At 42.8% G+C, this 11,383-nt stretch overlaps 1 protein-coding gene across 2 annotated transcripts in view; it reads left to right on the forward strand.

Moving 5' to 3' along the window:
• The window catches only part of RNLS (renalase, FAD dependent amine oxidase), a 75,945-nt gene extending 67,897 nt beyond the window's left edge, over nt 1-8,048 (forward strand). For both annotated transcript variants that reach the window (XM_056352816.1, XM_056352817.1), the window contains 2 exons: nt 2,832-3,007; nt 7,772-8,048. In XM_056352816.1, coding sequence (XP_056208791.1) covers nt 2,832-3,007; nt 7,772-7,924 — 329 coding nt within the window. In that variant the 3' untranslated portion in view covers nt 7,925-8,048. The remainder of the gene's footprint in view (nt 1-2,831; nt 3,008-7,771) is intronic.
• Nucleotides 8,049-11,383: the final 3,335 nt, after the last annotated feature.

Below are 11,383 nucleotides of genomic sequence, written 5' to 3' on the forward strand. Positions count from 1 at the left end.
TAATCCCAGGAAGATGAGGCTGAGGCTGGGTGTTAGACTCAGGCAAGCAGTTCATCAGAGCTCAGGAAAGAAGGTGGCCCCTTTGGCTGAATCTCTGCTTCTAGGCAAGAGTGGTCCTTGTTTCACTCTACAGTCTTAGTCCCCAGATCTGCCTTGCCATCATCCCAAATCCATGTCGGGTGGATATCTTGGACCCATATGTCCCCTATGGTTAAGGCTTACTTTCAAGCCAGAACACAAGAGGGCAAAATCAGCACCTCAGATGAAAAGAGGAAACTAACTCAAAGGTTCTGGACACTTCAGGAAATCAGGCGGGAAAAGATCTGTAGTACTTGCTGAAAACAGAGCTTGTGAGCCCAACCCAAGGAGTGAAGTGAGTGATCTCCTGCTCTTAGGAGTGCCTTACTTGGAAAAGGAGAACTTTAAAATGAGCCAGCACCATGGCTCGGTGCCTTCAGATGTGGCCTGTCAGAGTGCATTCCTGATCACAACCAGGAAACATCTTCCCACCCTTATTGCCCCATTTTCCCAGTTCTCGAGAGCAAAGGTTGACTGAGCTGGCCCACCCAATAAAGAGACTCGGTGAAGGAATCCTTCCAACTGAAGTCAAAGCTATTCCTTTCATGTTTGCTGTGGGTGCTGGGACTTGGTAGTTGTGTTCTGAAGTTATCAGACCAGGACAGAAAGCTTACCAGAGAAAGACATTTTGGTTGCCTTTGGAAAGCTGGAATTTTTCATCTTCTCAAGGGGAATATCCAGCTGGAAGAGCTGGAGCTGGAGATCTTTTCACCAACACAGCAGAGAGAAAGATTTCTATCAAGTTTGGTACCAACAGCAAGAACTGGTCAGAAAGTGTTCAACTGTGTCTTTCTTTGTGGATTCCTTGGTCATAAAATGCTCATTTACTGCAATTAAAATATTTTTCTAGGAATATGCTAATTCAAACAAAGGTTTAGCCAGAAAAGCCTTTCTGCTTCCAAAAGAGGGAATTTCTGATTAATGGAGTGAGAGAGAATCGCTTATTTTAATGACCAGCTCGGTGAGGTTTTTTTCTTGATTGAAATATAGCAAAACCCGAGTCATGTCCTTGCTCCAGCAAGTGCATCTTGCCCATTTGAAGCAGAACAGCCCCCAGAATGACTCATGCAAGGATCCGCTGGGTCCTCTCTGCCTTGGCACAGGGAAATCACTGAGCCTGAAGATCATCTATTCTAGGAAGATTCTCTGGCTGATGGTTGTTAGTTGTCCAGACCAAATCTGTAAGGTGACACACCAACATGTCAGTGGGGACAGAAGTCCCTTGCTGTAGAGAACCTACAACCAGCCTAAGCCATAATGAAGCCTGGCCATTTCCAGGTCTGCTGGGGTGAACATCAGCACTTGAGCTGCCTTTGGTTCCTCCCCTGGCACTTCAGCCTGGTTGATTTTTAAGGGAGAAACTTTTTTTCAGTTTTGCTCACTTGGACATACTTGCCTGAGGACAGAAGTTGTATTGAAGGTTCATACTCCCTAAAACATGCATGTAGACAACCGCACATCAGTTTCCTGGAAGTTGCTAGAGCAGCAAAATTTGAGTTCACTTGTACAGGCCAAAAGGAAGTGCTGATTTCTCAAGCTGACCTGCCCTGGCTTCTGTTCTTTTTCTCTGTAAAGGTGAAGTACTGGTTTTATTCTAGCCTTTCAACTACGTTAATACTGTTGCATTGCCAGTATGCGGCCAATTACAGAGGGAGCAGATGTTTTTCACAGTAATGCAATAAACACTCTTTTTTGTCCTTTGCCTTAAAGATAATTTTTATCTCATGTTGATTTCATGTTCAGGTCTTTCATATTTCTGTGTTGCAGAGATTGTCCCCTTAAGGGGACATGCGTTTCAGATGTGCAGAGGAGGAAGAATATAAGTTACTCTGATATAGGTGGGAAAGCAAATTGGCTGTGGTGACCCAGCTGCCCACGCTCCTCCAGCTATTCAAACAGAGGAGGTGGGTTGCTGGCAGAGCTGTGCTGTTGGTGTGGTGGTTTGCATGCCTCAGGTGGCTGTGACTGCAATTTGTTTTGCATCTGGCGTGTACTGCTGTGTTCGGACTTCACGTGCCTTTGGCTGTAAGTGGAGCACCAAGACCCTAGGCTCCAAAAAAAAAGAAAGGTCTGTCATCCATGGGGTTTTTTTTCCATCCAAAAGAAAAAGGTGCATCGTCCAATACCTTAATCTTACTACACAGCTGGGTGGGTTTCAGCCTTTGGTAAAGGGTTTCCCCTTTAGGGTTGCCAGTGATAACATGAGTCCCAGCTGCAAGTGCAGCCCTTTGGGAAGCATCACCTCCGCAACCACCACCCAAGCAAGGCCTTGCGGGTGACTCTGACTGCATGCCTCTGAGTGCCCTGTGCTTGTAGGGGCACTAATGGTTACTATTTGTAGACCTGGCTGGAAAATCTCCTGCAAAGTATTTTTACATGTTTCTTCTTGTTCTCTTTTGCCAGTTTGCCACAATTGCCAGGTAGGTTGTCCTCCTTGTAGAGGCTGTCAAAATGTCTGGGAGGTAAAAGGGGAAAAACTTGCTTCCAGTATATTCCCTGCTTCTTCCAGCTGCTACTTAAAGGGTATGGGAAAACCATCACAAATTTTGCAAAAAGCCTGGATTTCTTCACTGTGCTTCTTGTGAACAACTTGTATTGTTACTCCTTGGTTTTTTTCCAGCTGGAAGAACAGAGTGGTGCCACAGATATTTTCGTTCTTACTGACTTCTAGGCTAGAGACATAATTGTTAATGTGCAAGGAAGGCAAGTATGCATGAGTAATCTTTCAAAAGCATCTCTCTTCTTTATTTCAGAGTCTCCTGAAATTGGGCCTTCAGTTGTAGTTCACACAACTGTGACATTTGGAAGTGAGCACCTGGATTCAGACCCTGCAGAGGTGCAGCAGTTAATTCTCAGTCACCTGGAGAGGATTGTGCCATCCCTACCTAAACCAGCCAGCATCAAGTGTCAGAAATGGAGATACTCTCAGGTACTCCGGTGGGATCAGTCAGCTGGGAGAGTGCTGCCAGGGCTGTGCTGTAGCACGGATTTGTGGTGTATTCCAAGAAACAGGACATCATACAGCCCAGTGGTTTTCATCCTCAGGGAGCACCAGGAAAGGAATAGTTGCTCAATATCCATAACACATTCCTCCACGTAGTCATGAGCAGCATCCAAGGCTGGCCAGTGACAGCCACATCATTTCTAGTCATCTTTTTACATAATGGACCTGGCTTAGTGGTAAGTTATGCAGTACTCCTAGTAAGTGGGGACAGGAGCAGTGCACAGGAAGGAAGCAAATCCCACATACTTTGGTGGGATTTTTGCTGGTATTTCAAAATATGACTCAGTCTGTCTCTTCTGTATCCGAAAGTATGTGATATTATTAGCAAAATTCCCACTCTACTACAGAGTAGCAGAAATCCTTGTGTTCAGATATACTAATTGTTATTTGATTTGGCCCAGTTCAATTTAACAGTATGTTATGTGAAAAATATTTTAAAGTAAACTACCTAAAAGCAATAACAGTAGAATGTGTATATTTTACAGTCTTCTTTTAAAAATCCAAGGCAATTGTTGGCAATTTCCCAAGTATTGGAGTATATCTACATGTTTACCCAAAGCCTCTTAAGTTAAATTACATGAGTGAAAATGAACGTGGAAGTTGATGCAAATATTTACTTAAAGCAGTCCCCTAAATATTTTTCCTTTTATGAAGTCTGGAAAAGTTAACTGTAGATGACTGTTGTGGAGTCTGCTCCTACCCCTTGATCTGTATTTGATTTAGGAACCGGGTCTCATTAGCCCAAAGTTTATTTTTCTGCAGTTAGGCATTGGTAGTTTGCATATCGTTTCCCAGTGCATAGTATTTGTTCTCAGTTGTTGTATAAAAACATAAATGACCTTAACATAGGTTTTAGTATTTCAGATGACTCATACAAAAAACATGGTATGTTTTATACATACCTCTATCAGTTCAGGGAGTTTTTTTGCTAGTAGCAGTTGTCACTGTTAAGGCATCCGTTTCTGGTTGTGACTTCTGGTCTTCTGCACTGCCTGTTACCTTCCCGCTTCAAACTGCTTGTGAGCACAAGAGCTGCAGGTGGTAAGAAGGAGAATTGGATCTGTCTCCAGCAGACAAACACTTGGTTGACCAGCTCTGGAAAGGGCTCCCAAAACAGAGCAAGAAGTATATTTAAACACAACTAATACACTCTAGATACTGCTGCTATCACAGAGCTCTATCATAGAATTTGTCAGGTTCAGCTACTTTGTTGGTGTGTGCAAGGAAAAGGCTTAATATGCCTTTCCCTTGCACCACTCACACTTCTAGCATAGTGTCAGAGGGATATATATGGCCCATTCTGATTTATTTCACCCTGAACACATGGATAAAGACAAGAATAGCAGTTAATTTCTTATTACTGATTAAAAAAAAAAGTCTTAATTGCATTCTACCAAACAACTATGCTTTCTGAATCCTGGCAAGTTATGGCCATACAGGATTTATTATAACCTTGTACCTATTGCTTCATCTTTTAGAGGTAGCTGAAACAGTGACGGTAGGAATGAACGCTTATTTTCTACAGTTGCCTCAAAACTTGTCTTCCTAAATCACTGGGTGTGCGTCCTGTTTCCCCTATTTAAAAATTACATTCAGACATCATACTGCTGGATAATACTCTATTATTTTCTCAAACCACTGTACCATTTACAGCTTTTCCCGCTTTCTTCTTCTGCCTGCTATCAACCATGCTGCTGCTAACCAAACCCACTGACTTCAGTAGCTGCTTGTGCTTTATGGCTGTGTCACAGGAGGAATTAACACCAGTCTTTTAATTCGGTGGATGAATGTCAATATGTCTTAGATTGCAAATAAGTCAGTGTAGGTCAGATCTGTTATCTCAATAAAGAGATCTCTAATGCCACCCTATAAAATAATCAGTACCTAAATTAAATATCTGGGATAGAGCTCCCTCTTAAAGCTATCTTTACTTTTGATTGTATTAAGCTGTTGCCACAGAAGCAAAGAGAACTGATAAGATGGGTGCATCTTTCCCCTGACTCTTTTAGACGAGCTTTATCCTACTTGTTAATTAAATCCGGCTGTAACGTCCTTCACATGGCCAAACACAATCCTGAGATTAAAATGCAGACATTACAATTATCCATGGCGGATGAGGGATTAGGAATTCCAAACTTCTACTGACACTACTTAGCAGCACAGCTGCAATTCTGGATCCCCTGCTTTAATTACGGTAAGACACTATTAGCATTCAGAGCCAACAGCTTCCCAACCCATCATGTCCCTTTGACAGAGTCACTTTATAAGGGATACTGGGAAAACAGAGAATCACAAAAATTGGACCTCTTCAGAGGGGACCTCAGAAGGGACCTCTTCAGGTCTCCAGTCCAATCTGTTGCTCAAAACAGAGCTATCACCAGCACTAGGTGAGCTCCCACCATGGCTTTATCTAGCTGAGTCGGTCTTCAAGGACGAAGATCCAGCAGGCTGTGTCATAGCCAAGGGTAATTTGGAATTTATATTGGACAACAGTTTCAGAAGAACTTGAAGAAGGGGCAGGATCATTCCTTTCCCCAGTGACTGTGCCTTCACTACACTGAGCACACAGTCTTGCTGCACAGGCAAAAAGATGGAGGCTGAGATGTGAAAATACTGATCCTGTGATTGATATGACAAACCAGAAACTGTTTGGTGCAGCCTGCATCAAATAAGCACTGGGTAGTCAAGAGGGAAGGGCACTCAAAAAGCCTATTTCTGCTAAACCTTTCTTCATTGTTTATGCTCAGTGACCTTGATCTGTAAGAAAAATTCAGGAATAAATTAAGTACTCTCCTAAAATTAGTCTGCGAAAGACAGTCTCTGTCTGGATTTACCATGCATGGCTAGACTATTCTGTTAAGTTGAATAAGAGAGTGGGTTGCAAATGGCTACACATACAGTTGTATTTGTACAGATAATCGCCTCCTTTAAAGAGATGCTAACATGCTGGTAACACAAAATGCAGCCAGTAACATAAATGTGGGTGTTTTGCAGCTGATCCTAACTTGGAAACGGCAGATAATGGCACGGCAGTGGCTAGCAGAGTGTACATTTGAATCAATGGAAAAATCCCCTGGACTGAACAAGATGCCTTGGACTTGAGGTCTTGTTCTCTGGAGCTGACAGTCGCACAGTGGGATACAGCAACAGTTATATGCTTTGGATTACAGGTATCCAAAGCATATCTTTGGACAAAAAGATATGTTTGAATCCAAAACATATCTTTGGACCAAAGGCAGAAAGTCAAGAAATAAACAGAAGACATTTGTATTCTCTGTATCATGCATGTATCTTATGGTTTGATCTCTATTGCTGGTGTACTGCTGTGTTTCTGCTGTTTTCTTCCGTCCCTCTCTCTCTGCCTTTCCATGTATTTTTTCCTCTTTTTCAACATTTCATCCTTATGGGTCTTGTTTTGTCATTCCTTTTCTCGGACTATTTCTTCCCACCCTCCTCTACTGATCACTTCATCATCAAGCTGTCCTGCATCTTCTTATCTTTTTATCCCTTCTGCCTGAGCCTGCCTTGCCCTCACATTTACCTTTAGGCCAGTGCTGCTGCTGCTGCCACCTTATCTCCGTTCTGAGATTCACTGGTGCTACTCTGGGATGCACTGATTTAGTACCACACGGACACTCAGCCTTTGTACATAGGTTTGAAACAGACTACAACGACACTTGATACAGCCAAGTGTGGTAAACCCACAAACGCTGTGTGCTTTTACTCTGCAGTTTGACATGCATTGGTGTTTGTCATAAAGTACAATACTGAAAAGAGGCCTTGTTCTCTCCATGAGTTCTAGGTACTAGGTTAATACCTAGGATACTAGATTAGTGGGTACTGCCCAAAGCAAAGTCCATTCACTTTTAGAAATGTTACACAGAACTGCTCAAGAGCTGCCATGCCACAGATACAAGTGTAATTGAGGATGTAGTGCCAGGAAAATTATGTTTAAAATGAATACAATGCATACATTGAGAACAACATTAAACATTTATCAAAGCAATTTTATTCAGAACTTGTCCCATGCTACTTGCAGAGCAAGAGTTGATTGTATCTCTAGCAGCGTCTAAAAATTGTTGTGCTACTCATATGGAAAAGAAGAGCGGTGTAGCAGAGCTGGAGACAGGGTGGCTGTCCCAAGGCTGTATGTACGCTTTCACAGCAGCAGAAAGCATGGCCCGGTCATCATGACAGTCGTTACTCTAAAGTCCACCTCACTTCCCATCCAGGGAGGTCACCTGGTCAACCCAGTTGTGTTGCAGGCTGTCTTGGAAACAGCAGGCTCCCTTGCCTTTGTGGAACAGTTACATATCTGGGGTTTTCTGCAAGCCCACCTTTGCTGATGTGGGATCGTGTATCTTAATGCCTTTTGGCTTAGAGATCTCCATGCTTCATCTGTCCAGGGTCAGGCAGTTTGTTTCTGCTGAGACAGACTGAAGTAAGACAGGATGGGGCTGTAAAGTTTCTAAATTTCCACATACAGGGAAGTTTTGCTCTTAATTATTTGACTTCAGGATATAAATATTTTACTACGGTACTTTGATTGCTAGTGCTTGGACTTATGATCTAGGATGGGAGGGGTGCTTTGTATGAAAGCATGCTTCAGGAATACAGACCTTTCTGGTGTGAAATTCAGGTAGATAAAATACTTTCTTTTCCATCTCCCTGGATGCTTTTCTTTTTCAGGTCACAAAAGCTGTGCCCAATTGTCTGGGACAAATGATTCTTCATACTCAACCTCTTCTGATTTGTGGGGGCGATGGATTTACTCATTCCAACTTCGATGGCTGTATAGATTCTGCTCTGAGTCTTGCAGAGGCTGTGAAGTCTCATTTATAGCAGTTTCAAAGTCGGCTGCTAAACGTAGTCTAGACTTAAGATGAATTTTACTATGACAGATTGAATTCTAGTTTAGTGTTAACATCACTGGCCTCTATCTTGTGAAAATAAATAAAGGAGGATCTATTGGTGTGCTGTAGTAATTATTGGGATGGAATTGAATTTTCCAGGATCTGTGCTGTGAGTGGTTACTTTGCTTGAAGTAAAGCTTTTTCTGGCTCTAGTCAGAGGCACTGCGCTCCAGCAGTCTTGCCAGGTCTCCTGATACTTTTATAGCTCATGAAAATTATGTCAAGGAAACGAGCCTGACTTCAAGCAGCACAAAACCCCATGGAGCTGCAGAGTTTTCTCCTTCTGTCCAAGCATTTGGAGCCCTGGAAGTGACAGAAGGAACACGCACAATTGATCTCAGAGCTTTCATACATACACGTGGTCATTTCTTCCGGTACTGATCAGCCCTGGTCATGGTTATTGTGTTGCCATGGGCAATCAGTGATGGGGCATACCTTGCTATGCTTCTCAAGTTGGATGGCCTATACGAGGTCTAACAGTGTCGACTCAGGGTTTAACCGTATCAGCGCAAGGTCTAACCATGTCTCCAGGCACAGACAACTTATAAGTGAGGGGTAGTAGCTGTCTGCCAACCAGCTTGCTTGGCCCACTTTTCTGGAGCCCTGGTTGCAGATTGCTGGAAGACCTCATTTAAGAGCTTGATGACATTACTGGCAATGATGTGCCACTGAAACATGGTACCCGTCCTGGGTCTGGTCTAAGCAGCATCAGCCCAGCTGTGCTCATAAAAGAAAGAATGGAGAGAAGGTGAAAGAGAAGGTGTGCATGTTTCTAGCGCTGTATCCCAACACAATAGGGCTGCTATCCCAAAGTCATCTTGGGACTGGACATTGACATCTGGGCTGGAACATGAGTTTAACACAGTAAAGTGGACAGGCCAGGAAAGCGGATGCACTTAAAATAGGTCAGTATTTGCTGGGTTAGAGAGTCACCAGTGCATCATGGCTCTCTGCTGGTCCAGGATCCCCTGAACAAGGAACAGCCCTTTCCTCCTTTCAGGTTGTGGAGGAATCAAGGTAGGAGCAGCCAGTATAGAAAGTGGTTTAGCTGCTTTGCCTGGCAAATGCCAAGAGGAAGGAGGGAAAAGAATTTATCTAAGTGAGGTCCATGGCAGTGCGTTAATAAGGAAACTGCTGACATTTCAAGCTTAGGATTACATCACCACCACCATAAAAACTCAAAGTAAACAGTCAGTCTGAAAGTGAGGTGAGTTCTAGACAGGTCTATACTTTATTTTGGCAGAACAGGTGTAGAAATAGAGGGACAGGTCCAGGGAAGGATATAAATACACGTGTGAGTGAATGAACAAGGAATTTTATTTGAAATACTAAAAAAATAAACAGCAAGTATAATTGTGTTGAAAATAGTACCTGTCATGGTTTCAAGTATTTCTAAGCTACTAAATGTGTTTCTGTGAAGTCAATTTTTAAATTACTCAGAAATTAACCAAGAAATCATTTATTTATTCTAAATTTGATTTTAGCTTGCCCTTCCTCTTATATCACGTGTCACAAGTTTAGTACCTCTACTACAGCACTAAAAATAACAAAACACTATTTTCAGCAGACAGATTTTTAACCATTAGAGAAGTACAATTCAGCCTCTTTTTCTTACACCGTTGCATTTCACAAAAATCTGACATCCTGTATTCACTGCAGCTGGACACTGTAATTTACTGCTGCATTTGACCATTTCTAGTGCAGTATTTTAAGTGACACTAAGAACTTTAAAACAAGTTACTTTTAAAAACATCTTTGAAGGACATTCTGTGATACCATGTGGTTTTATTGTGTTTTTTTTTCTTCTTTCCATGAAGTCCTGAAGTTTAAAACTAGGTGGTATTACTGTGTCTGAACCAACCAGCTCCAAAGCCTCAGGTTTCAGTCACTGCATGTTGTGCAGAAGCGGGAAAGATTGGTGGTCGTGTAGGTGCATAAATCTTTTACAAAGGCATGTGATCTATCGTCCACAGATCGAGGTAGCCATGAAGAGCCACATGATCATGGAATAAATCTAATATGGTGAGGCATTTAGTATTGGCTTGATTTAGCACGAGCTCAAAAGCAACCTGAATCCCAGGTGAAATAGTGTTCTATGTTGCAGTGTTGGAAAAGCTTAATCAAAGGTTGGCATACAAAAGCGGCCAAGCCCCATTCTTCATATGTGTTCCTCAGCTTCCATCCAGGCCTGGCCATCCTGTGGGAGTCAGTCCCCAAGGGAGGAATGTGCTGAACCGTACAAGAAGGTTTTCTGCTGGGTTATCAGTTCCCCTGGAAGACGTCTCCGTGGCAGGTGGGTCAACCATTGCTGGACTCTTGCTGATGGTCTCTGGGGGCCTGTCGCACCAGTTTGCCTTCATCCAAGCTCTGACATAGTGTCCAGGGAAGCATGTGGGTCCTTTTCATGCAGGGGTGGAGGAGCAGAGGGGCTTTTTCCAGACTCTTTGCTTGTGCTGTTTTCCTCATCTTCACTCTCTTTTCTGCTTCTTTCTTCAAAGGTGGATTTTGCATTAGAACACATTAAAATTTGCACTTCCTTCCCCTTCCTTCAATTTTAATGGAAGCAAGCCAAACCACTAAAAATCCAAATAAAGATCAATCCTGAAAGCATGTGACATGCAGAAAACTGAAAATGAGGCATCTTTGACTTAACGCTGTGTCATTCCTCTCACCTCCTCACAAACAGGCATGCTCCGAAGAGTCATGATGCTCTCACAGGGGCTTTATATCAGTGCCAGCCTTTCATACCAGAAGTGACAGATAAGTGGAGATGTCTCTGACTCTATCCTTTCAGCAATCTAACAGCTTTGGTCATTATGAGACCTCAAAATACTTGATAATAAGCAAATCACAGATTGAGAGATTTTTTGAATCATGGGATTTTTGATTCAGAGGTTTTCAAACATGAATCACAATGAGTCTTAAATGCTCCCATCCTTCCTCATATCATGACAGTCTATCAAAATCCCTCTTTCACATAGTTTCCACCCAGATTAAGATGATTTAAACAAAAATTACTTGTTTTTTTAAGGTGGAGTAGGAAAGTTCACGGACATGTTCCTCTGCATGCATTCCAGACAGCGGGCACTGAAGGGTATCTGTGGGGATGTCTCATTTTCTAGATGTGAGCAGGGAGACAATGGTATTAACTTTCCCACACAAGGCAGGTAACAAGAGGTGATATTTCAAAGAGGCCGCTGTATGCGAAAGCATGGCAACAGAAGAGACTTGTCTGGTTGATTTCCTGGGCTTTTCCCTGGATGGATGTAATTTTCGGTTAACTGGCAGATCCATCGGTTACAACCACTATCTCCTTGTTCCCAGACAGGGGTGACAGCTGCATCTGATCTCCTATATGTCACGAGCCACAGCTAATGCTCAAAGTTGA

This window comes from Falco biarmicus, chromosome 9 (genome assembly GCF_023638135.1).
Source record: "Falco biarmicus isolate bFalBia1 chromosome 9, bFalBia1.pri, whole genome shotgun sequence".
Lineage (NCBI taxonomy): Eukaryota > Metazoa > Chordata > Aves > Falconiformes > Falconidae > Falco > Falco biarmicus.